This window comes from Clupea harengus, chromosome 9 (genome assembly GCF_900700415.2).
Source record: "Clupea harengus chromosome 9, Ch_v2.0.2, whole genome shotgun sequence".
NCBI lineage: Eukaryota > Metazoa > Chordata > Actinopteri > Clupeiformes > Clupeidae > Clupea > Clupea harengus.
In genome coordinates this window covers 13,439,323-13,466,176 of record NC_045160.1, presented here as the reverse complement: position 1 = coordinate 13,466,176, position 26,854 = coordinate 13,439,323, and the positions used below count along the sequence as shown (strand labels likewise).

Genomic DNA, 26,854 nt, shown 5'->3' with positions numbered 1-26,854 from the left:
TTAAATCACCCTTTATTCATTACCAAAGTCTCCTGTGTATTGTAAAAGAATAGATATGAGTAAATGTATATAAAAATACGTCTCAGTGTTTTGTGTTAGCTTATGTCTCGATGTGTCTCTTCTCTGTGCTGCGCTTGAAATCATTCCACCTTTCTTTTTTCCCCCCACTGTTGTCTTTGTCGCTAAGCTATATTAAAAACCTGAGAGGCGGACCAGCCCTTGCCCTGTAGCTTTATTTAGAACACTGCACCAAAATAGCACGCCGCGAGGTGTGGACTCTTTGCTGAGCTGTATTTATTTTTTTATTATTCCGGCGGAATCCAGGTAAAAAGGCAGCACTTGAAGGAGCTGAGATTCAGAGAGCAGCTCTCCTCTGTGGCTACACCATCTGTTTGGATGGCAGGGTCAGACGCGGCCTGAACTCAGAGGAGGCAAGAGGCGGGTGTGTGTGGGGCTCTTCTCCTTCTGCTCCGCTCGGCATCTCTCCTCCGATGATGAATATTTCCCCCCGTTTCCCCTCTCTCTCTACCTCACGCCAAAGAAAATAACTCTTGAGACGCCACTTAGAGCTTTCCTTGCAGCGAAAAAGAGAAATGAAAAGAAAAGAAAATGGCAGACAATAGGGAAAAGAGAGTCAGAGCTTGTTTTCAGCACAGGAGTGAAAGAGCTGTTTTCCTTAAAGGGTAGAGCATTACATGGAGCTGTTTTCCTTAAAGGGTAGAGCATTACATGGAAGTTAAGGTGATATCTTGAAGGGATTTGAGTGTGTTTTCTTTTAATATGGGCAAATCGCTGAGCCATGTCTCTCACATCTTGCCGTTGTTTTCACTCAATTACGGGCTGTAAAGCACTGACACACACACACGCACACACACACACATACACAAAAACACACTAGTACTCACAAAGGGCTTTGGTCCATAGCTATGCACATACTCACACTCGCATTCATATACTCACTCATGCACACACACACACACACACACACACACACACACACACACACACACACACACACACACACACACACACACACACACACACACACACACACACACACACACACACACACACACACACACACACACACTGGCACTTAGGGCACTTTCTGAGGATTTCCCTCCCTACTGTAAATGCCTGCAGTTTACTTCTGGACACAAGATCTCTGCACTTGTGTATGTGTGCATGCTTCAGGGAGCCTCTGCCCTTTACGCTGCCCACACAAAAACACACACACACACACACACACACACACACACACACACACACACATATTTTGCCTCATCCAATGAAAACACAAGCTCAAGACAGAGAGGCGGAAAAGGCCTCGTAGTTAGCCCAGCAGTTTGAGACTGAGGCGGGGCCTCTGTAGTCTTGCTGCAGCCCTTAGCGCAGCTTGTTTATAAGGTTTATTTTTATGTTTATGTGGGCTATTTCTCCAGGCCCCCTCCACACCGACTCTGCTGAGGGCAGCACATACATTAGTGCGTTCGGCCATCAGACAGGAAGAGAGAGTGCATGTTTGCGTCGGCTCGTTTCCAGTCCTGTAGCAGCAAGAAAGAGAGAGAGAGGGAAACACAACAGAGGCTCATCGGTAACTGAAGTATGTTATATTACTTTTATAATCCATATTCAAGTATGTTAGCCTCGGCCAACAGCCTACAACTGAACAAGATTATTATCAAAGCAATAACACTATGAGACAAGATAAATCCTATAAATTGTTGATTTGTCAATATCAGCAAAACTTGGTTTGGGCGAACACAACTGCACCAGTGAACTTACCCATACGATGTTAAAACTGGCCACTGAACAAATTGATTTGGCTGAATACCATGTGTTTGATAATCAATACCATGTGTTTGATAATCAATATGAGATTCAAGGGCGGAATTCAGACTGAATCTTCACAGAGAGCAAAATGTGATAAAATCCTTCACTCTGTTGCCACTGTTTTGCTGGTAGGACACGATCGGATTTTGTGACTTGCACTTATCGATTAAAAATTACAATTAGATACGCGTAATGGATTTCCCCCTATTTCTGACACCCCTCATAGTACACACACTCAAGCAAGGCTGTAAGTGGCAGCAGCTAATTTCCGGTAAACGTAGAGAAGCCAACTACTGAGGTAAACAGAAGTGAATGAGAGTGTGATAGTGTCAAACACTGCATTGTGAAACAAGCTACATTAGAAAAGAAATCAGTTGATTGGTACATTATCTAATCCTACTATAGAAAGGACTGCTGTTTTGAGTGAACAAATTCAGCTGTACGTTTGTTATAAACATGTTTTCTTTCCATTTTAGATCACTCAGATGCCAGATAGCTAACTTGCTAGCCCTGAACCCAGTGGCGGAGGGCTAGCATCCACAGAGTTTAAACTCATTTAGAAAGAAAGAATAAACGTCGATCAGATAACTGCTGAAGCAAATGTTTCTTGGCCGTTAGCTCATTATGTGCTCCAGAACAGTAACCATCCCTGGCTTTACACACTCGCATTAAAAGAATGAAACTCAGTCTACCTTACAATGAAAGATTGACCCTCCAGCTCCCTATTGTATCAAACTCCCTCAAAACTCTCTCTGTATCGATTTTAAAGTTTCTGAACACTCATTAGAGACAATCCAGTCAATTGTCTCTGTCATACTGTTCCTCAGGTATGTCTTTAAACGTCTCAAGCAGACAATTAAACAACTTTCTTTTTTGTATTTTAAACATTTCAGCAATATTTCAATTTAGTTCTATGTTATCACATTTTGCTTCTGCAAGTTCTGCTTCAAGTTCGTTACTGCCTTTAAAATAATACTGCCTTTAAAATATTACTCATCAAAACAAAAGTGCCTGCCTGTCCTGTGCCACTGCTAGAGTATGCAGCTTTTTGGGTTCCATCTCATCCCCTTTTGTTTTCAGCTTTTCTTTATCTTGTTTTTTTTCCTCCATGAAGGCTTCTGAAGATAAGCCTCCTAGGGTGTCAGGGCTCGGCAAGATGCATGGCCATAATTAAAATTTAAATGTTGAACATCCATTCCGAATGACGAATCGGGCTTTAATTAAAAGTCAGCCAGCGACTGTTGGCACGGCGGTGTGTGTGCATTTGAGCCTTTTAAGCCGTCTGCTTCTTTCCACTCTGTCATAAGGCCGTTGCGGAGCTTTTTACTGGGCCACATGAATGAGGAGGGAGGGAGAGACATGGAGTGGGGGGAAAGAGGGAGGATGGAGGGATCGTGTGGTTTCTGTTAGAACGGCTGGCAGCCTTAACCTGGCTCCCTGAGCATGCAGTGGGGGCTTCTACCCTAAGCTTCGCTGAGGATTTTGTTGCAGTAATGACACATCTATAGGATCCTGGACAGCTGCTTCGGATAGGCCAAAAGACATCACACGGGTAGAACGTCAGTGCAGTAAGCAAGGTACTGTTATCTTGTTCTGCTTCTTTTCGTGTGACTAGATATCCCAGTGGGAACACATCATAATATTTTCCCTTTTTTTTTTTTTTTACGTCTGAGAGAGAATGCTAAACGAATTTAGGAAATTGGAAGGAAAGGTGGCGGAAGCTTATTTAGCATGTCTTTGTTTTTGAGCCCTGTCAGGCAGGAGAGGAGAACCACGCCACGAGTGCTATCAGCGCTGACAAGCATTTTGAGCGACTCAGTCATGAAGGCAATGAGAGAGTCACGTTTGGCACATAGTGCTCAATTATTCACACCACAACTCTCTTTCATTCCCTATCTTTTATTTCCCCCGAGGTCCCCCCTCTTGCTCTTCTCCTTTCTCTCCTTCTCTCCGTCCTGGCACACTCTCCTTATGGGATTATCTAGGAAGAGCTTCCATCCTCTCTCCCTCACTCCCTGTATCCATCCTTCCACAAGCCTGTTGTACACGGACGAGCGTTTTCCACAACACATAAACACACAAACATTCCCTTTCCAAAACACACACACACACACACACACACACACACACCCCGTAGACAGGCAAAAAAAAAATGTTTGTTTGAAACAGTTTGGGTTCAAGCCATTAGTTTTGCCTGAGGTGACCGCGACACATTAGCAATGCTCTCTATTAGCATGAGGAGTGGGTAGAACCTCCCAGTCAGCAAGAACAGGTCTTGGTAGCCAGGCGCGGTGCAGGGATTACGAGACTTTATCCCATCAAAGTGCAGCCTCTAGTCAGAGAAGACAGAGGTGTTTGTGTGTGTGTGTGTGTGTGTGTGTGTGTGTGTGTGTGTGTGTGTGTGTGTGTGTGTGTGTGTGTGTGTGTGTGTGTGTGTGTGTGTGTGTGTGTGTGTGTGTGTGGGGGGGGGGGGGGTGTGTGTGTGTGTGTGTGTGTGTGTGTGTGTGTGTGTGTGTGTGTGTGTGTGTGTGTGTGTGTGTGCGTGTGTGTGCGTGTATATGTGTGGGTGTTTGTGTGTGTGTGTGTGTGGGTGTGTATGTGTGGGTGTTTTCACAAGTGGGTGTTGGTATGTGTAGAGGTGGATGCAGAATAAGATGAAGAAACAAGGAGAAATCTGTACAGTGGTCAGAGACACGAGATCCCTTTAGGAACGTATACACGAGAAGAGCATGAGCTTAAACAACTCATTAAGAAGAACACCTGGAACAACACTAACACTATTGAGCATTCATTAGATCATAAAGAGCACTTAAAGCACAAAGGGACTGCCACCGAAGGGGAGTGTGGGATGAGAAGCACCAAGGGCTAAGATACGGGAACCAGGATGTTCCAAGTTCGGGAGGACTGGATAGAGATATGACCTGAACAGAGGCACTAAAGAACCAGAGGCAGGGTGCAGCTGAATGTGTGCGTCAAACAGAGGGCAGAGACCCAGACCTATTACAGATGAGAAGGAGCTCCCAAAATCTGTTTTAATTACAGAAAGACTATAAACACAGCTTCTGTTACCCACCGCATATGTGTATGTGTGTGCTTGTGTTCAGGTGGGAGCTGGTGTGTTGGTGGTGTGTGTGTGTGTGCGTGTGTGTGTGTAGTGGGATAAGTACTTACTAAGCATACAATAAAAACAACACACACACACACAGTTACAGGTTGAGCCCACGGTATATTCACCACCAACATTTAAAAAAATTCAGCCCTGTGCAAATTCCTTCCGAAAACGTTTCCCTGCCAGTTAAATGGTGGGGTAGTGGTGTAGGAGGAGGACTCTTGTGTTGCCCTGTCACTTCCCACTAGCGTCTCAGCCACAGCTCCCATCTCAGGGACTCAGAGGAGGGCCGCAAGCCCAAGCCCCGTCCCCAGTAACGTTCCCTGCACGGCCAATGACAGAGGAGAGTGGAGAGTGCATATGTTTTACTCCTGTGACAATCTCTTTCAATTTGTCCATGCCCAGGCTACGTGTGGAGCCCTCAAATTTTATTTATTTATTTTTATTTTTATTTATTTTCTGTTCTGTGTGAGGCTCCACCGGAGAGGTCAGAAAAATGCTGTGCTGACACTTTTTTTTTCAACATTTTTTTTTTTTTTTTGTTGGAGCACCCACTTTCTTTTTCTGACCGCCAACGCTGAATATTTCAGTGTCTTCTAGCCGGCAGTTCTGCCTCGCTGTGTGTCAGAGAAAATGGAATGAAAGCTGCCGGCCGTCAGCAATGTACATGAATGAATTTTCATAAATAAAGCCCCCTGTTGCATTTGCATTTTGGCACCAACGTCAAAATGCAAATCTAAATAAATCATAAAAAATCTCTGTAAGGACGGCATTTTATTCCCCCTTCCTTTACATTTGTAGTCATCTATATTCAGTGATTTTCAGTACTTGTGTCATTTTTTTCACATTTCCTTGCACTCACACGCCGCGTCCTGGCTGAATGTGCCCTTGGCTGTGGCAACTTCTCTGTTGCTTCGGTAGGAATAGCAGTCACTCTTACTAGGCTGGAAAGACATACTGCCGGTCATGTCAGAGGGCCCTGAGCCTGCTGAGAGCGCTGGGTTGGTTACTGCACCTCAGCTCTCTTCAGCAGGCAGTGAGGAATGTGACGTGCCGGGGCCCAAATGAACAGCCAGCTCTCCATTCTAATTCACAGATGCCTTCGTGGCGACATTGATTTACAGTCACCGCGGGGACAGGCCTCGGGTATTCATTATGTAGATACAGGTGGGGGAAGGTTAGCGTATTGACATGCAGACAGGTTTTATTTCTTTCTCTTTAAACCCCACACATGTGCACACATATACTGCCCATGTGAGCACTCACACACACACTCTCACACACACACGCACACACACACATACACACACACACACACACACACACACACACACACACATGCATTTTCATGTCTTTCTGCTTTCAGCATAGAGGAAAAGCCACTAAGCCACATGCAATCTTCAGTGAATGCACACCCTCACTGACACAATTATACAAATTCCCACATAGTTACTCCCAAACACACACACACACACACACACACACACACACACAACCACACACAATCACAGCGAGAGAGATTTAAAAGCATCTTCCCCCTGCATTAACGGAATGGGAACGGTCTGCTCAAAACAAAGGCTGATGAGCCACCAGCTACATGGAAATCCACTCTGCATCCTCACGCCCCGTCCTCGTCACTGCTAATTAGCCAGCCATGCCTTATCTTAGATCACTGCCCTTGCATTGTTCCTGGAGTCTGCGGTGCATGCCAACATAGCTGAAGGATAACTCTGAAATGCGCACGCACACACACACATACACACAACCACTCACACATAAACACACACAGAGTTCCCCATACACAACACCTACACAAACACAGACACACACACAGAGTGCCTCCACCCAAACACACTCACGAAGGGGCCCACACAGACAAACACTCAGTGGCACATCAGGGCGCCCTGACACTTCTCTTCATCTCTCTCCAGCTCTTTGTTTTGCGTGGAGGGTTTGGGGCGATGCGAGTGCCTGCTGAGCAGAGAGGATGCTCTAGCGTGGCAACCCCCACTGGCACGATCACAGGGGCTGCAAGGGCCAACTCTGGCCAGGGAAAGGAGGCCGAGGAGGAGGAGGAGGTGCAGGAGTTGGGCCAAGCAGTGTGGGTCAGCAGGCCAAGAGATGGAGGTTAATGCAGCCTGGTGTGGCGTGACTCCAGGCTGTTGAAGGATGCCAGGCTGAGCATCCCACCAGCACAAAACTGGACACTGAAGCCGGAGGGGGGTGGGGGCGTGGTTGGAGGGGGCTGCCACTGTCGCCACGGCTGCGGCTGTCGCGTCTGCTCCGCTGTGTCCCACCGGCTCAACTATAATAAGATTGCAGGATTCTGTGGGGAGGCGGATTTACTGGAGCACAACTCCCCCTAGGGCATTTTTACAGAAATTGGTTCCCTTCTCTCACTCACATCATCTCTCCCTCTCTCTCTTTCTCTCTCTCTCTCTCTCCATCTCTCTCTCTCTGCCTTCCATTTTTTGGCACGCTGCTTAGACCATTCTTTTGTTAATTATAAAGTGTTCCGCTTTTGTTTCTTTTTCTGGGCCAGAGTGGGTAGCGAGGCACGATGGGGCCAAAGCTAACGGCGCTGTAGCGTGGGCTTGATCCTGGCCCCCGTGAGGGGAACAGTGGGGGAAACGCAGCAGGTCCTGCTAGAGCCCGCTAGTTATTAGCATAGCTGAAGAACCCTTATCTCACTAATCTGTCAAGGCCCCCACATTCTCGGCTCTCCGTCCGTCCGCCCGGCTCCTTTATATTGCGCTCTCTTGCACCTTCCGAGAGGTAAAAATAACCGGCTGCTTTCTCAGGCTGGATAGCTCTTTCATAGTGTTGATGCCTGGCTCAGAGCAGCTACGGCAGACTCCCTTTTTAGAGATCAACGGATTATGTAGGATTCCTTCACCTTCCCAAATATGTGTCGGTGAAATACAGAACAACCCCATGTAGTGTAACCTTTTTATACAGTGCAAATCAAATAAAAGGAGAAGAAAAGACCCTGCAAGGATTGTTATGTTTGAGCTTTCTGTCCACTTTCCACAGAGAAAAAAAATGTGCCCTACTCTACATGTGAAGAAACTCCTGAAGGTTTCCTTGCTGTCCAGCTGTGCAGACTCTGAACATCGCCATGACTGCATTCTCCCCAGTTTGAATGTGAAAACCACAGAAAGCCAGGCAAACGTCGGACAAGTGGTTTCAGACAGCCGTGCCATCTGCGCCGACTTCCCAAAAAGCCCTTTCTGGATCTGAAAAATGGCTTCATGTTTGCTCACATATGGAAGACATTAGCATTCTGATCCATGACAAACCATTTCTGCCATTCTGTTGGCTTGGTTTGGAAACAGCGCTGGGATATTATAGATATCTCCCCTGACAGATGAGGCATTTAAGTCAGTTTTCATTCAGTGTGCCGAGCTCCTGCCAGCATGTTTTTATATCAGAGTCATAACTGCACGCTTTTGATTTATAGATCACATTGACCCTACCAGAGTCTGCAGGAATGAGTCAGCTAGCGAGCTGCACAACAGTACAGTATGTTTTGGGTACACACCCAGCTGAGCTACACCCCTCTGGAAAGACACAGGCTCACTCTTAGAGTTGTGCTTGCAGATACATTGAGAGAGAGAGAGAGAGATTCAAACAGCAAGACATGCATATTATAGTCTGTCACAGAGATACATAAACGTTCTGGTAGGCTTTCACACATATATCGACACATGTGAAACACACACACACACTTTATGCAAATCATTATCAAGCATTATCAAGACCCCCCCCCCCCCTCACACACACACACACACACACACACACACACACACACACACACTCTGAGTTCAGCCATAGGTGAGGGAGAAACCAGGGAGCTCTGATTAGACCACAGAGCTAAATCAGGGATGTCTTCCCAGCAGAGTTGCTTGGCCCGGACGCACTGCAGACGACCCCATTCTCCAACCCCCACCCACCCACACACACACACACAACACCACCTTCCTCTCCTCCTCTACAACCATCCACCCCTCCTTCTCTTTGCTCCCTCTCCCTCTGCCCCCCTCTTAAGCAATTAAGGGCTATGCAAAGAGGTCTCCTCAGCGCAGGCCGGGGAGTGTAAAGAGGGGTGAGGTGGTGGAAGATTCAACCGGTATCGGCGGTGAGCACACAAGATAAATGAGAGTGTGAACTCTGCATTAAAAAGTCATGAACACTGGATGGCTTCAGGGGGTGGGGGCTGGGTGGGGCTGGGGAGCTTCGTTGCTGGCCAGGGTGTATTTTTTATTTATTTTTTTTTCATTTTATTTATTTCTTTTCTTTCGCTGACTCAAGCTTTTAGTTTGACACGTACCCGCGGGGGTTGGGGAGAGCCACAGGGCCCAGGGTAATTTCTCCCATCAGCGGGAGACCTGCAGAGACACGGGGGTGGAGGTGGAGAGAGAGAGAGAGAAAGAGACATGGTGGCTTAATGTGGCAGGCCCTAATGGCAGGATGAGATATGCCAGGGTGATACACCGCGCTCCACACAGATAATTCGTTCCCGTTTCAGCTCTCTGTCAGCTTTTTATGTCTGAATCCATTTGGCTTGTTCTCTGCTTCCTCACCTCACTAGTCAGCTGAGGGTGTGTTTTCTTAAGCTTTTTTTTGTGCTGAACACATTCTGTATTTCTGTAGTTCCCCCCACTGTATGACATACTACGGGAGTAAGTGGGGTCTTTCACTAGGGTTAGGAATTGTAAGCACTTTTTGTAGACGAATCGAGCGTTTCATTTGAATTTGATTTAATTTGAGAGAGGTATTCCTTTCAGGCCGAGGCAGGATGTCAGATGGGATTGATGGTAGTGGATTTGGACCTGAGCCCAGGTGAGAGAGATAGAGAGAGAGAGACGGAGAGAACGAAAGAGAGGGAGAGTTTGGAGGAAGTAGGGAGAACTTTTAAGCTCATCGGGATTCATAGCCTTGATTACTTTATGAGTCATATGGGCTTTGACGTCACATGCTTTTAAATTAGCTCTGGTAATTAAACCCTTCGACTCATACACTTGGGGGAGTCCGGGCCCTGTGACCCAGCTTGGCTGTCTCATTGGCTATGAGTGGGCACCAGAGCCCATCAATCACTCAGCACTGGCCCTCAAAAACAGATGCTGGAGGTTGACGTGAGGTGCTGACGAGGGAGAGGTCGCCACCCACGTGGCGGGGTCAGGGGTCGCACACGCATTCCGCAGACGAGTTGACAAATGCCAAATCACTCTGTCTAGACACAACACACTTCCCCCTGCAAAGCACCCAAGGCCCAGGAGAGTCTATCTTGTCTCTTTAATACTGAGCGCTGAGTGAGGGATCGGGCCAGACACTCGCGGCCCGTGGAGAGCCTCGTCATGAAGAGCTGTAACGGCAGTGTCATAATATTTACCCGACCAGGGTCGAAACCCTCAAACTCTTATTTTGAGTGCTTGGCGAATGAATCTCGAGCTTTCCCCACTTCTCTCTCTCTCTCTCTCGCTAGCTAGCGCACTTCTCTGTGGAAGTACTCGAGTTACGGCAGATTACACATGCTCGTGGAACTAATGCCGGCGTTCCAGAAATATCTGCCTTGTTTTGCGTGCAGCGTAAGCCCGGGCGAAGCGGCAGCCTAGTGGCATTGTTTGTGCTTTGCTCCGGCAGGTGGGAGGAATCGCATATCCCATCTACCCCCCCGCCCCATAGCCCCCTTCCCCCCTTGGACCCAAGAGGCTGCAAATCCCCCTGACGCCTCCCTCTAATTCCCCTCCAGCCGGCGGCACTGCCTGCCCTTGGCCAGTAAATTAGCCTAGCGCCCCTCTGGCGCTCCCAAACCAACAGCCGTAGCCTGTCCTCCACTTACCTTCCTTACCCAGCCATAAGTCCCCGTGTCAGCCACACTTAACCATAGTCGTAGATAATGATCAATATTAGGGGTAGGTGACATTGTTTCCTTTCTTTGGTGTACGTGAGTAAGAGTGTGTATGTAGATGACGTGTAAATAGGCTGCCGTTGAAGGACTAAGCATCCATCTGTAACTGCTCAGACTCCTTTTGTGTTTTGATTTGTTAGTCTCTTCCCAGTGGTTTGTTTGTGGCAGTGTAACAAAAAAAATTGAGGGAAGAATTTGCAGATGCAGATCAAATGCAGATCAAAGCAAACGAGGGTACTGACCAAGGCAAAAAAAGCAAGTTCACAGGCGTGCTCTTCTATTATAGGGTATATTCCATCAGTGATTGTGTTGTTTTCATCCTAAGGAATGGGCTGTCATATATTGCCTCGCTTATTGCAGCTTTTTATTCCATTCTTTTGCAGCATCTCTGTGTTTATGCAGCATTGTTGTTTGCCAGAGTCTGTCATAAGAGTATTGTCTCACTTCTTTGTTCTCTTTCTTCTCCTCTCCTCTCTCCATCCCTCTCTCTCTCTCTACCTGCAGTGCTGCTAAGTCTCCTGAGTGCCAGTGCCCAGACGGCACAGATGAAGCAAGTTGTCGGGGTCAACGCCACTCTGCCATGCCACCACCAGTACTGGCAGTCTAGTGACTCACTGGACATCGAGTGGATCCTGCATAAACCCAATTCCAAGCATCGTGTGGTAAGAGACAACCTCAGTTCTTCCTCAGTCCTCCTCCTCCTCTCTCTCTCTTTCCCTCTCTGTCTCTCTCTCAGTCTGTCTGATGTGTCATTCCCCTATGCTTTCTTTTGTCAGTCGTCTCATTTATCTCACTCGCTCTTGCCTCCGTGTTTGTCTTACTGATTCATCCGCTCTCTTGTGGACATTGCAGTTCTTTCGCAATTGCCCTTGCCTTTTTTCAGACACATCTCTTTATGCTGTGTAAGGCACAGTTCAACACAAACCGCACCTCTCACCACTGGGGTGTATATATACATGACCCAGTCATTTGCAAAGGCATTATCATCCCTTCCTTTTTTCGCACTAAACTTGGCACACGCTCCAGTAATAAGCGTGACTTTTTTCACGTCCCTGTCATATTTTACATCATCATCATTGCCTCTGATTTACTAGTGCACATTCACACTGTGCTTTCAGTCCCTTATTTTTTCACCTGCCTACACCTCCTCATAAGCCTATCGAAGTCTTGATCAAAGTCAACGCTCTTAGCCGTAAATGTCTTTCTCCACGCTCCAGTCCCGTCTGGAAACGACAGACCTCGAGAGATGCCCACCTGCAGCACAGTTTCCAAACAAATGCAATGCAAAAAGCATCTCCCTCAGAGCGTAAACACAGCTGGAGAAAAGCTTCATGCACCGCGAGGCAGATTAACACAGCTCAGGCGAGAATGTTTATCTCATCGAACTCCTCAACTTAAGATCATCTCTAATGTGTGCAGTAGCCCCTGTTTATCTATTTTTTCCTGGTGTTTTTTCTTTCTTTTTTTTTCCTTTATTTTATTCATTATTGCCTTGCCGTGCTACACTTGTGAAAGTGAGTAAAAGATCAAGTGCCTTTTGTGTAATTTGAGATGATAACGAGACTGTCAATCCTCAACAGCTCCCTGTCAAGAAGAAAACTGATCCCCCCGCCCCTCTTTGTAAATCATCTGAGTGAGATGGATATCTGTTGATTATCATTTCGAGATTCCATCCCTGAAGAACCTCAGGAAAAAAAAACGAGGAACAGGGAAGGCGGTGGAAGGTGCTCACATCTGAGGCTTTGATACTTGTGGAGGCAGGCACCCGGCATTTAATATTTAACAGAGCGATAACATTCAACATCCCATTAATTAAAATCAAACGTCTGAAAATTTGATTAGGAACGAGACTGTGCCTGTAGCGGAATTAATAAATCATGTCTTTTGTTGCGCTATAAGGCCATGTTGAAATGGAAGAGCGCAGCTTGTCAACATTTGGCCTCTGTTACCCAGACTGTTGACTCCACCTCTCAGGAGCGCAGAATGGAGAGCCACTCGCCTGAACTGTGGCAAAGTGAAAAACCTGGCAACCTGCACACCTCTGCAGTCAGCACCTTCTTACCTTAACATGAACTTCACACTCTACTTACACTTAGTCATTTCACACACGCCATATATACACAAAGTACACTTTAGAAGGTAATAATATTTCTCAAAGGCATTTTTTGACATTGATCTGATGCCTTTTCTACCATTATTCTATGTATAATTTAATTATGGTGGCAAATACAAACCACACAATCCCTGTTGCCTGGAAACCCCTTGTTGCTGACCCTTGCCCGCACTTACACACACACACCTTGAGCGAGAGCTAGAGAGAAAGAGATACAGAAAAGAGTGTCCCAGTCATACGCACACACACGGCGCCTGCAGCAGTAGCGTGGTTGGCGAGGCGAGGCGTGGCGTGCAGTACAGTGCTGCGCTGTGCCTGTGCCTGTGCCCATGTGAAGTGGGCAGTCATTATATGCTGGTCAGGCAGGTGGAGCCATGGCGGCCCCATTTACTCTGATGCGCTGTGGCACCGGCGTTTAGCACTACCCTCCTGCCGCCGCCCGGCATACCCGAGAGCAGCCACCCTGTGACAGCCCTGCTTTCATGTTTACAAGCTCCGCCAGCCTGCACGTGTGTGTGTGTGTGTGTGTGTGTGTGTGTGTGTGTGTGTGTGTGTGTGTGTGTGTGTGTGTGTGTGTGTGTGTGTGTGTGTGTGTGTGTGTGTGTGTGGAGAGAGAGGCCAGTACACGGCCTCAGGTGGGCTCAGGAAACACTAACTGTGCATCATGAAAGGGACAGGGAGGTGAGCACTATAGCCTGGTATAAACATTCCCACAGGCTTCCTCCATTAGACTCCCTGCCGTGTGTAGCACCTGTGCACAGTGTGTTATTTAGCTCAATTTAAAGCAACCTGGAGTCCTTTCAATTCATTGTGACTCAATTCAACTCAATCCTGTCAACTCAATCTCACTTCAATTCTGTATCCCTTATTTCAATTAAATTCAACACACATCCTTTCAGTTGAAATCAACTTGTCTAATCAATCCAGTCCAGCCCAGTGCATTATATTAGTGCAGCCTTTAGGTAAACTGTCTGTCCCCTGTACCCCCCCCTCACTTTCTCAGATCATCACCTTCTTCAGTTAAACTGTCTGTCCCCTGTACCCCCCTCCCTTTCTCAGCTCATCACCTTCTTCAATGACAAAGTATACGAGGTGGAGAGTGAGGACGGGCGCCTGTCCTTTGCCGGCGACTACCTGAGCGGTGATGCCTCGCTGCTGATCAGCGACCTGCAGCTCACCGACTCTGGGGAGTACCACTGCAAGGTGAAGTCCGGCGGGAAATACCAGTGGAACCAGGTCAGCCTCATTGTGCTGGGTGAGTCCGGCCCCAGCGGCCCAGCGCGCCCATCACGCCGGCATTAGTCCGAACAACACATTACATTTCCTTGGGCTCCGACGAGCTAATGATTCAATTCAATTCCTGCTCCTTCCCTGATTCGATTTCTGCGCTGTTTGCTGTTCTGTGGCTGCTGTTTGCTTGGGCTCTGTCTGTCTCCCGCCTTTTTTTTTTTTTTTTTTGCATTTGGTTTGTAATATTCAGTGCTTTTCTTGCTTTCTTTGAGTCTCTGTCACATTAAAAAAAGCATTTTTAATGTTGTTTCTCCCTCTCCCGTAGCACGTTTGAATCCACTTTTATCTGTTAGCTAGGGTAATGCTCTGTTCTCTGCTGGTTGCAAAACAGTTTAGCGTCACTCCAAATGAATCCCAGACCGCCTATGATGATTTACTACTTTTTATGGTAGATATGGTTTCAATTATTGAGTGCTTGTTTTCCAAGCCATCTCAGGCCTCGTTTCCAGTAATACACAATCATTGGAGTCAATGTCCTATCTGTTTGCTTTTTTGAGCGTTTGCCTTGTTTTGCTTTCCCCCTGTGCACGGCGCTCACTGGGGCAGATTTTGTGGCATGAAGCAGCCTGGTGCTGTTGATGTTTTTTAAAACCATTCATGAGTAGAGCTCATTTGAAGGACGTATGGCGTCTGGAGCTGCCAGGAACAGCTCAGGGCCATATGGAGACGGGAGGCTGGACATGGACTGCTTCCCCACCACTCCCCAAAGCCAGGCTGCATATCGGAGAGAATAGAAAGAATTGTTTATTAACACATCATGTGAGATTAGCTCATCTGGCTATTATTGGTCCCTTAATGGAATGCTCTTTTAATCCGTCCTCACTATCTCACCATCTTTTTTTTTTTTTTCTCCCTCCTCCTCTGTCCGCCTGTAAAGACATTTCGGTGAGTTAGCGTGGAGATTTGCACAAATCGCCCCAAGCTTTGTGGTGACACTCTCCATTCTAAGGGATGAACATTTGCATTTTTCTCTCACCATGCAAAGATAATGGCTTGGCAGTGGCCCAGTACGTGGTGTCTGTGTCTGTGTCTGTGGGTGTATATATGTCTGTGTGTGTGTGTGTATGTGTGTGTATGTGTGTGTGTGTGTGTGTGTGTGTGTGTCTGGCTTGGGCTTGTATTTTGCTGCTTGCTGAGAGGACTAACCGCTCCTGACAGAGGTGTGAGATAGAATGCTAGAGCCCAACATTTTTCTCCCTACAAATTGCTCACAGTGTTTGTGTTAGTTTGTGTGTGTGTGGTTGTGTGTGGTTGTGTGTGTGTGTGTGTGTGTGTGTGTGTGTGTGTGTGTGTGTGTGTGTGTGTGTGTGTGTGTGTGTGTGTGTGTATATGTTAGGGGTGTCATGATACCAAAAATTCAGTAGTCGGTACCAATACCAGTAAAATAACACGATTCTCGATACCAATTTCGATACCAGGAAAAAAAAAAGAAAAAAAAAAAAGGATTTTCCATGATTCCATGTACTAGAACTTGAAACATGAACTTCTTTATTAAAATATTTGATAGCAAAATGTCATAAGACATACAGAACATGTGCAATAGAGCATATCACAACATAATAAAGTGAAATGTATGGTCATAGTGCAACAACTAGTGTCCCCAGACACATTCCAGACTTCCAGGCATCTTTTCAAAAGGTACTGTGCAAAAATAACAACAGTGCAAAACAAAACAGTGGATATAACAGTGTAGCCATTCAGCTAACAAGCCTATAGCCTACCCAGACGTCCTCTTTTACCTGGACATGTCCTCTTTTCGAGACCTAAAAAATGCGTCCGGCAGGGATTCCAAAAGCGTCCGGGGTTTTGCCTCGTCGGATATTTGTGTTTCTCTGGATCTTTCACAAACTAGTTATTACGTAGTTTTGGAAAGGGTATCTCCATTACATTCCAGCTTTTTGCGCGAGCGCTGACTGTAGAGAGGACTGTCATTGGTCGACCGCCTTCCCAGTGTTGCCAGATATGATAATTATCCTCCAAACTGAGCCTTTTGATATGATGCGCCATTTCCAGTCTGGCAACACTGCGCACCTGGCCGCCTCCACTAGTTTCATCGTTTACAATAGTAAATGACATCTGCATGTGAAAAACAGCTGGTATCGGCGCTCACGGTACTTACGGTACTTCAAAAAAATGGGCATCGTCGGTGTTTTGTTATTTTAGTACCGAAAGGTATCGTAAGTATCGGTTCTCGTGACATCCCTAGTATATGTGTGTGTGTGTGTGTGTGTTTATGTCTACATGTGCATACTATTTGTAGGTGGCTTTTTGTATGTCAGTTGCCTTTACTGTAACTTGCTTTTACCTAAGATTGCTACTGTGGCACGGTCATAAGGATTCTGTAGTGAGGACAGAACAGAATAGAACATTGAAGAATAGAAGAGAAAATAATAGAACCAACTGAACTAAATAAATATTGCCTTGGCTAAACCCAATCAGATGAAAGCCCAGGGGACTGATGTGTTGAAATGAGTGCAGAGCTGAGAGTGGAAGAGTGGCGACCTCTGACCTCAGAGGTGCGGGCGGGGGCCACCGCCTGCCACTCCAGCCCTGCCCCCCTCCCTCCCTGACCCCTGTCACTGTTTTAATGAGTCAGTAAATTCAGTGCAGAGATAAGATGGGGTGCAGCGCAGAGCTCTCGCCTCATGACTGGCGATCCCTCTCTGGCGATCCCTCCCCCAGAGGGACTCAGAAAGGCCAGCGGGAAGGGCTGAGGAAAAAGCAACACAAATCCAGACCTTAGTGTGATTGATTGCTGGTTTGGATTCCCCTTCCACGGGAACATAAAGTGCTTTTCCACGTGATTTCAGACACTCGCATGTTCTGCCAGAGGTGTTGCAATAAAATAGTTTCAGACATGACTTTTGTCAATAGCTTGGATTTCACATCAATGCAATTCAGCAGTGTTTATGCTTTTTATGGTTTGTCCAGGCAGTCATAACTTGATTTCCCCTCGAGGCATTGTAAGTGTCCACTAGTTTCTGTGGAAATGCGAGTGAGTTGAGGGTGTGTCATTCATTATATGTCCCCTGGCCGTTGTTGATTTTCTTGTACATCACAAAGCGTCACAAAACCAGATTCCCAGATTGTTTTTGCTTCCCTGAGTGCCTGTGTTGAATGATTTCACGATTTTGGTTTGGTTTTTGGTTTGGTTTGATTTTCGGCCAAGTATGTTTACACATACAAGGAAGTTGGGTCGAGTCAGTACTTGCTCTTAGAGGACAACGTCCCGGACAATATATAGACATTATACAAACAACATGTACAGATAACATATAAACAACATACATTAATCAGTTTTAAGAGGTAGTTGTGACCAGGTGTCTGCTTCCTCTCCTCTCAGTGAAGCCATCAAAGCCTCGCTGCTGGATGGAGGGCCGCCTGTTGGAGGGCAGTGACGTGAAGATGAGCTGTAAGTCATCCGACGGCTCTGACCCCATCCACTACAAGTGGGAGCGAGTGCTGGACAAAGGCAAGAGTGCTGGGAAGCTGCCGCCCCTGGCTCTAGTGGGTGAGTAGAGAATGTGTTACCATGACGCGAGTTGTGCAAGGAGCTGGTGTAGGCCTGCTAAGTTCCAAATGGCATGAGGAATGCTGGTATCACAGGGCAGATATATTTCATATGTGAATGTTAATCAATTAGTTGTTGTTTTTATGTATTGAAGTCATGTGTCACTTAAATTTGTCCAAATGACCAAGAGCAATTAAAAAGTAATAACTGCCATACACATCGTATTATTTAAAAAAAAAAAAAAAAAATCTTGTGAGCAATACTCTACTTAACATTCTACTCCTATACTACTACGATAAAGCAAAGATAGTTACGTTAACTTCCTTGACCAGCTATGACTATGTTTACGACTTAAAGGATGAATCATCAGCGAAACATAATTACGGGAATTGCTTCATCATCAGGCATGCCCAGAGCACAGTGTTGTGTTTGGGATTTCAGCGCCTATTTACTTGATGGTAGTAAGTGTATTAGTGACGAACATGCCGCAGCCAAAGGCTCGAAATTAACGGCCTCCATGAAACAACACCTGTTCACTCTAATTAGTTTTCATTGGACTATAAAACACGTTGCTGTCCGTCATTATTTATCACCCATGGCTTGGGTGTTAGTGGATTGGGCCGGGGTTGGGTGGGGGGTGGCGTTACGTTCCTGTCAGTGCCGGATGAGTAAACGACCCGGAGGATCGTTTAGGCGCATCGCTCTTACAGACAAACACTCGCGAGCACTCGAGTTCTCCGAGCGCTCTCTGTTCCCTCCTCAATCACGGATGGGGGAGGTGGTGATGCTCGGAGGACAGGCCCAGTGCTCGCGGACGCGCTGGAAAACATTTGCAGTTCGTCTCCTCTGCTCTCTTTTCCCCCAAGAGCCATGCATCAGAGTGACACATACGGCAGGCGCTCAACGACAGACAGTGCTCAGGCGAAATAGACCTGAATCAGGTGGGGGCTTGCCAGGCTGCTCCCCTCAGCCTCAGCCATCACCAAGAGCAGTCCTCATTTGACAGAATCACTTCCCACTCACCAGGGAAGGCAACACAATACCATGGAATTCGCTCCGAACCAATTACCATAGCTGTTGACGAATTCAAAAGGGTGTCTCATGAGGTGGATAAGAGGCAGGCAGCGGGTAGATTTTTTGTTGTGCTTTCCCAGGACTTTGAGTCAGAACGTGAAAATAAAGTGTAAACCTGGAAATGACTTAATTATAAGTTACGCTCAACACATGTAAAACTGCTGTCGCTAAACACAGGTAACACTGCTGTCGATAAACACATGTAACATTGCCATTAGTACCCCTGTACCCCAGGGGAGGCCTTTTCCTTCGTTAACAAACTGTGTTTTGCTTCCCCTGAAGATCTGAAGAACCCTGAAATCGTGACCCTCAGGAACCTGACTCAGGACAGCTCGGGCGTGTACCGCTGCACCGCCAGCAACGATGTTGGCGAGGAGAACTGCATCATCGAGGTCACCATGCAGTGTGAGTACGGGAGTTACAAACCTGTCTTATTAAGGGCTAAGATTCTCTCTCTGTCTCCCTCTGGGATCAGTCGCACGTCCTTTCATCCTAATAGTGGGTATTAGGGTACAGAGAGGGTCACAGTGATCTTGGATCAGTGCTTTAGAGCACTTCAGGGCAAGTGGAGCAGCCAGGACAGTGTGATGGATGAATGCAGTTTCCACCAAGCAGCGGAAAAATCTCATCACCCCCCCTCCCCTTCTCTCTTCCTCTCGCTCTCCTTTACTCTCTCTCCTTCTCTCTCGCGGTCTCCCCCTCCAACCCAACATCGGGGACTGAGTCCACTCAGAGGATGGCTATTGGTCATTGGTTTCACTCAAATAGCCATCTCTCAAAGTCCCCAGCTAATGGCTTTTGGGAGAGGTACTGTAGGAGAATTTAATGTTCGGAGTGTGGGGGAAAGGGATGCTGAGAGTTACATAAAGTGTAGCCGCCTGCCTGCCTGCCCGCCCGCCTGCTCGTGTTTTTGATTGTTTGAGTGAGCGCGGTGCCCCACACGCCTGCCTCCATCTACTACAAATTAAAATGAAAAAGGCCCCACACAGAATTACGTCCCAGTACAATCATAAACGATGTCTGCTCCCTACTGTTAGATTAAATTTCCCCTCTCTTCATTTTTTTATTACATACATTGTGTCATAACTCACAATAACCCAGAAATTGGCTACTGCTGTAGTGTTTTAACAGTTCAGCTAGAACCTCTAACAGGGGTCTCAATGGCCCGTTAACAAGCATGAAGTTAATAACGTGGTGATTATTCTGGCACTGAGGATGGGCATTGTGTTGTTATTTCTCGTAATCTCGGCCGTGGTCTTGTGTTGGTTGCAGTTGTGCGAGGCATTGGCGTGGTGGCCGGGGCGGTGGTGGGCATCTCCTTCGGCGTGCTGATCATCATCCTCATCGTCTGGCTGGTCTGCCGCAAGAAGGAGAAGAAGAAGTATGAGGAGGAGGAGACCCCCAATGAGATCAGGTGAGACTTTTCACTCGGCCACTTAACAGCTCTTACTGTGGCCCTCCATCACCTCCTTCTTTCTCTCTCTCTCTCTCTTTGTCATCCTCTCTTTCCCTTGATCTCTGTCTCACCTCTTTCTCTCGAACTCTTTCATCTAAAGGTTTCACCTGAATTCACCTAAAAGAGCACTTACGATTTATCTGTGTCTCAGTGGACGTGTGAATGTGTGCGTGTGTGTGTGTGTGTGTGTGTGTGTGTGTGCACTGTGCACCTCCATGTGTGAAATGGCTGCCACAAGGTCAGCTGCCCCCGATTGCTTCCCGATAATGCCCTCCTTCTCACAGCTTGTGCTCTGGCGCCACCGGCTCACGGCGAGGCTCAGGGGAGTGTGGGATAGCATCTGGAGGGCCAACGTTTATCAGGCCCCAGACCAGAGCCGAGGCAGCCACAGGCTCCATAATACATTTAGTCACCGAATCCCGACTCGTGTTAGCGCTTCCCGTGTTCCTTGTCACAGTTTCATGTCTGTGTGAATAATGCAGCTCAGTTGGGGATGACGGTGGTTTGAATAATGCAGGTAGCCAGGCGGGGCTGGGGAGGGGTGCTTTACACGTCAAGTTTCTGTTTATGTTGCGCGTCCACATCACTGGGGGGTAGATCCCGCCTGAGTGCTGAGCGCACCTGGATTTCGCAGAATTAAAGTGGGATTAAGCATCTCGTCTGTAGCGTCTGTTGTTTTGCAGCGCGAGAGCGCCTGTCGTTTACACAGTTGTGCGACAGAGAACTTAGACCTTCATAAATAACGAATCAGGCCCCGGCCTATGACGTCAGCTCTGAGGTTGTGCTACAGAAATGGCCACAAAATGTTCACTGGGTTGCAACTGTAGTGATATGAGTGAACAACGGTAGTGATATGAGTCCAGAAAATGTACAATATTCTTTGCATATATGTGAAGCTACACATAGATGTGTCTCTGAAAGTATGTGTGTGTGTGTGTGTGTGTGTGCATGAATCCTAACCTAAGTGTGCTCTGCAAGATTGTATTATTTTAATATTTCTCTACCTGTAAAATATCCCCATCTGTTTCAATTATTCATGCATCTCTGTGCTCTGTCCCCACCTGCTCTCTGTCTAACCTAGGGAGGATGCAGAGGCGCCCAAGGCTAAGCTGGTGAAGCCCAACTCACTGTCCTCCTCGCGCTCTGGCAGCTCTCGCTCTGGAGCCTCCTCCACCCAGTCCATGGTGCACAACAGCGCCACCCGCGGGGTCCCCCGCCCCCGTCCTCCAGCCATTGCCGCCCTCAAGGAGAATGGCCAGCCCACCAGCTTCCCCCAGTCGCCCCCCACCTACAACCAGGCGGTATCCAAGACCCCCGAGCCCCCGATCACCCCCAAGTTCAACTCCCGGAACATGCCTGGAGGATTGACGGTGCCCTCCGGGGTGATGGCCCCGGCTCAGAGCAAGGCCTTTCAGACTGTGTAAGGAGGACAAGCCCGTCACCTCGCAGCCATGGCAAACAGTGTAGCCCTCCATCCCAGGAAAGACAAAGACTCTTCTGAGGAAAAAAAAAAAGAAAAATTAAAGAATAAATGTAACCAAGATGAAGAAAAAAAATCTAAAGATGTAAGTGGGAAAAAAAAACCGAATCAATAATATAAAACGAGAAGTTTAAATGAATGCATACTTTAACAAGGGAAAATACAAAATGCTTGCCCCCTTCTGAATTATATATAAAAAAAAAAACTTGAGTCATTTCCATTCTCATCTCATCCCCCCCCCCCCCCCCCCCACTCCAGTCACTGCAAAGGCAGAACTTTTTTCATTTAAAAAGTTTTGGGTTTGTTGTTCTCTCTCGCTCTTCTTTTTTTTCGTCGTTTAAACTTTGAAGGCATGGTTATGTGATGAAGCAGAAAAGATCCCCCAAGTGGCGTTTATTTATTTATCGAATCAAAAGGAGCGGGAGTCAAGCGCAGGTCTACTGCATAAAGCGAGGTGGGGGTGGTGTGTGTGTGTGCGTATGCGGGGGGTTGTAGGGGGAGGAGGTTGAGGAGATGTAGAAACGACAGCCATCGCCCCCGGAAGGAGCTGCGAGAAGAGAAAAGGAGAGGAGCAGAGAGAAAGAATCTGCACTTTCTGCTCAGATCAGCCAAGCAGCCGAGCCAATCCCACAATCCCTGGCAATGACCTAACCCTCATCCCAGCATACATACTGACCCATATGACTCTCCATTGGACACCCCAGATCCATTTTGTTTTTTTCGAGTTGAGGAATGAAACCTTCCACCTGAGACTTTGGCATGTACTTGAGAAAAGTTGCAAGTCCTCTGTGGTGTTTCAACAGACATTCGGCCCAAATACACTGCTGATTGCGCAGTTACGGGACAGTTTCCAAACGTTTAACCCCTGGATAGACACATTATATTTTGTTTGAATTGCAGGTTGAAGTGTTTTGGGGAGAGAAAAAAGGGATTCATTTATTTAGACGCCTGAGGGATGCTTTATTTTTATTTTTCTGCAGACCATGTTTGTTGAGATGATTGAATGAAGAAGTGTCCAAACCGTTTGTGATGCTTCACGGTTTACTTACATAGCTTTATTTTTTCGTTCATTTTTCAATGGTACTTCAACCAAAATCTGACTGATATGCTATGAATGTGTGTAACTAAGATGGACATTATATATTTTCTGTTTCTTGTTTTTTGGTTTATCTTTTGAAAATATATACATATGTAAAGGTAATCCATGACAGTGTTAAGGCACAAAACGACCTTGAATATTAATCTCACAATAATGTGGATGACTGAATGCGTAGCGGGGGAGTTATGTACAGTGCAATCCGTGTGCACCTTGGTACTCTCATAGGGGAGCCCATGATAATGGGCCACCTCAAGATGGCTGTCTGGTTGTCAGGACGACTCCTCTCTTCATTGGCCAGGCCCTGGCACAGAGTCTTTTCCTCTGTCCCTGATGATCCCTAGTAAGACCTTGCACAGTGCAGATAGGAGACGGAAAGTATTTTGAGAGAGACAGAGAGGGAAAAAAAGACAAGGCAGAAGGACGAGTAGCCGATTTTTGTGTGCCTTTGCATCCTTCCACCCAACACCCAACCCCCTAGACTGTCCCTTTTGGTTATTTCATTTTCTGTCCTTATCAGGGGGTACACAAACAGATGCGGAAGGTACGGCTCTGGCCAAAAGGGTCTGTCTCTCTCAAGCGTGGACATCGAATAAGTACATCAAACAAGTCAAGCCAGTGCTGTGACTGCCTCTGCCTGGTCAAGCAGAACAGAGAGATAGAGAGAGGTGGAGGAAGAGAGGGCGGGTCTTCCTTTCAGTGAAACAGTCATCTAAAACACATGAATAATGTACATTCTGTAGTCATAATGCTGTTTTATATTGTACATACAGATAGATATACGCACAGGGTGTCCTTTTAATTTAATCGAAGCAGAGGGCAAACGAATCAACAGCGAGAAAAGTCTTCTGTAAAATAAAGGGAAGTGTAGACAGATACGCCCTCTGATTCTGCGAGTTCATTTCTTAGGGTTGTTATTAGTGATGTCATCATGGCTACCCTCATATTAGTAACTTATTAAGTGAACAACCAATAACAAAACAGTGAATTGACCAATCAGAAGAGGTTTTATTTGAAATGCAACGCTTTGACTTGAGATACGTGGGTTTTTCTTTTTTGTTATTGTTCATCAGCTGTATTTGACTTTATATGCCTTTTTGAAAACAATTTTGTTTCACCAGCAGCAATCTTCACAAGTGACTGTGCTGTGTGTATGTGTGTGTGTGTGTGTGTGTGTGTGTGCATGTGTGTGCGTGTGTGTGTAGGGCGGAGCTTTCCATAACTCATACACAGCCTACTCTGTGGAAACCGATCGCATGCATTCCAGTCTGTGGTGGTGTGTTTCAATATAGCAGTGCTCTGTTCTTTCCATGATTTAACTGTCTCCCACAGCTACAGTCTGTAATTGTGTAACTTAACTTCCCGGCAGACACACACTCTCATTCACACATGCATGCATACTCACTCTTCTCTCTCTCTCTCTCTCTTTCTCTCTCTCTCTCTCAATCTCTCTTTTACTCTTTCTCTGCACTTTTTTCTCACTCCCACCACAAACATAAACATGCACTCCCCATTCCTGACAGGCGTCAGCCCTGTTGGTCCCCTTTTACTCCAGAGTAAATGTGATGGATGGAATGTCGTGGAGGTTTAAGAGTGAGTGATAGTCGCCGTCTCCTGTCTGGAGCACAAAGGAGGCCCCTGTCCTGGACAGAGCCCCGGAGACGAGCCCCACCGCAGCCCCGCCGTCCAAACAAGGGGAACCTGTATAAACAGGAGAGCGAAGGAGTGACAGGAGGAGTGGAGTGTGTGTGCACTCAGTCCGAGTTAAGGGCGCACCACGCCAGGCCAGCTCTCTCAGGCGAGTGGGGGCCACTGGTGCCTGTCTGAGAGAGAGAAAGTGTGAAAGAATGCTCGTCTTTCACCCTTCTTTTATGCCCCCTCTTCCCCTCCCCTTCTGTCCTTCGACGAGCTCGTTGAGCGTCTTCAGGCAAGCAGCAGTCTCAGGTGGCATATTCACTCGTTTATGAGCCCTCGATAGCTTCTTTGCCCATCTGCAGCAGGCACCCCAGTGCAGTTTTTCACACAATTAATCTTTAGGGGGGTGGGATTTTGTCAGAGCACCGTGGAGATTTCAAAAGTGATGTTTTTTCAACCTCTTGTCTACTTTCCTCTTTACTGCTGCCAGTGTTTCAAGTGGTACTTTGCATCACTTCAAAGACGTCTTCTTACGAATACAAAACAACAAAAACAGAAAGCTGCTGAAGTTCTTTGTATGATCTACAGTATGTTTGAAAAGAAAAAAAAAATCTTATGTAGTCACATTATTCTTTGGGAATTGTTTTTGTTGGCCATCGCATTCTGGTACGGTTTTAATGATTCCGGATTGAATCCTCTGCCTCTATGGAAAGACGAATGTGTATTATATGAAAAGAGTGTTGGGAATGGGAATGCCCTTCCAGCAGTTAAGCAGTGATTGCTGCATGTCTACAGTGATTGAGCAGACATTGGGAATGCTTTGCTTTGGTGTTTATACCTGTATTCTGCTAAAACCCCTATAACTGTAAATATATTATGGGCAGTTGTTGCAATCATAGTTTATTTCTTCACTTTCATTTTTTTCTCATCGCGCTCAAACTGTATGATTCTAGGTACCGTGCTATGTTAAGTTCTGAGGACTTGTTTTTTGTTTAAATTGTTTGTTTTTTGGTCAAACCCATATGGAGATTTGGATGGAGAATCTACCTTTCAAAGTAAATTAAAGGGAAACAAACTACCATTTATTTTTTAAATTGCGTTCTCTTTTCTTTTACTTCGGTCACCATTACTTCCCTTTTTGTTTTTGTAACCTGTATGTTTGTTTGAAGAAAATCCATTCATGTAAATATGTCATTCACAAGTACAAAATGTATATTTTTACGGATTCTGAGTTATTACGACTTCATTTGCAAATAAAATATCCAATGACAAGTTATCTGGCATGGCACAATGTTTCATTCAGCTGCACAAATGCTGATTCAGGATCTGTACAACATCTGGTGTGACAGCTGATTTGGTATAGTAATTTCTATACTAGTAATTCAGATATTTTGCTGTGAAATTCTCATCATAGCTTAAAAAACATACATTGCTGAATTTTATATTTCAGAAAGAGGCTACTGCTTGACACTAAAGATTTCATGTTGGGTAATTTACAGTTTATTAAGCCTTTTTAATTTTAAACAGTAACTATTATATTATTCAGAACTATTAACTATTCATAACTGTCATTTGTCGTATATAATAGTGTTATGGAATAGTCTTGACAATTGTTATTGATATTCCTGTCTCTGCTCATGACTACAGTATTTCCGAAATGTCACATACAAAAGAGATGATGCAATCACTACTTAATTTAATATTATCATTTACATGAACAAGTTGAATATTTAAAGTGCTGTTCGATTCCTATGATGTACTACATAAACATATTAGAATGAACAGATTCATCAAATGCAAATACAAAAGTTTTCTTCCAGCATCTGTACCTCGTGGCTACCCTGACAGTAATCTGAGGGGGAAAGAAAAAGGAGGAACACATTATTTAGTAAAACACCTTTGGACTTTTAGAAATACCTTGTCCTTCCCTTGAAAAGAAAAATCAATAACACACTGGACTTGCCTCAGAGTGCAGACAGAAACAAAAATAAAAAAAACAAGCTAAATGCTGGAGTCTGCTTTAAAGGGCTGCATGCACTAAAACAAATGCCAGGATACAGTAGCGTTGAATCAAACAGAATCTCTTTATTATAGCCAGTCCTATGAGCTAACTAACTCAGCAGTGTATTTGGAACAGAGTCCGTGTTTCCTTTCTTGAAATAAATTCATCAAAGGTATTATGAAGATAAATTCTGCTAGGAAATTGAGTGCATGGGTTGTCTTTGTTTCTGCCGTACGTAGGTTATAAAAGTGTGCCCCCTAGTGTTAGATATCCCTGTGAAATGAAAAAAAAGAGATCACTATCCAATCGCTTGTCACATTTAATTGCAAACTTAACTAATTCAT

General features: G+C 46.0%; 1 protein-coding gene across 1 annotated transcript in view; it reads left to right on the top strand.

The window, feature by feature from the left end:
* The window catches only part of clmpb (CXADR like membrane protein b), a 57,991-nt gene extending 36,138 nt beyond the window's left edge, over positions 1–21,853 (top strand). The window contains exons 2-7 of the mRNA XM_031573571.2: positions 11,358–11,515; positions 14,026–14,221; positions 17,600–17,767; positions 19,124–19,246; positions 20,114–20,255; positions 21,379–21,853. Coding sequence (XP_031429431.1) covers positions 11,358–11,515; positions 14,026–14,221; positions 17,600–17,767; positions 19,124–19,246; positions 20,114–20,255; positions 21,379–21,721 — 1,130 coding nt within the window. The 3' untranslated portion in view covers positions 21,722–21,853. The remainder of the gene's footprint in view (positions 1–11,357; positions 11,516–14,025; positions 14,222–17,599; positions 17,768–19,123; positions 19,247–20,113; positions 20,256–21,378) is intronic.
* Positions 21,854–26,854: the final 5,001 nt, after the last annotated feature.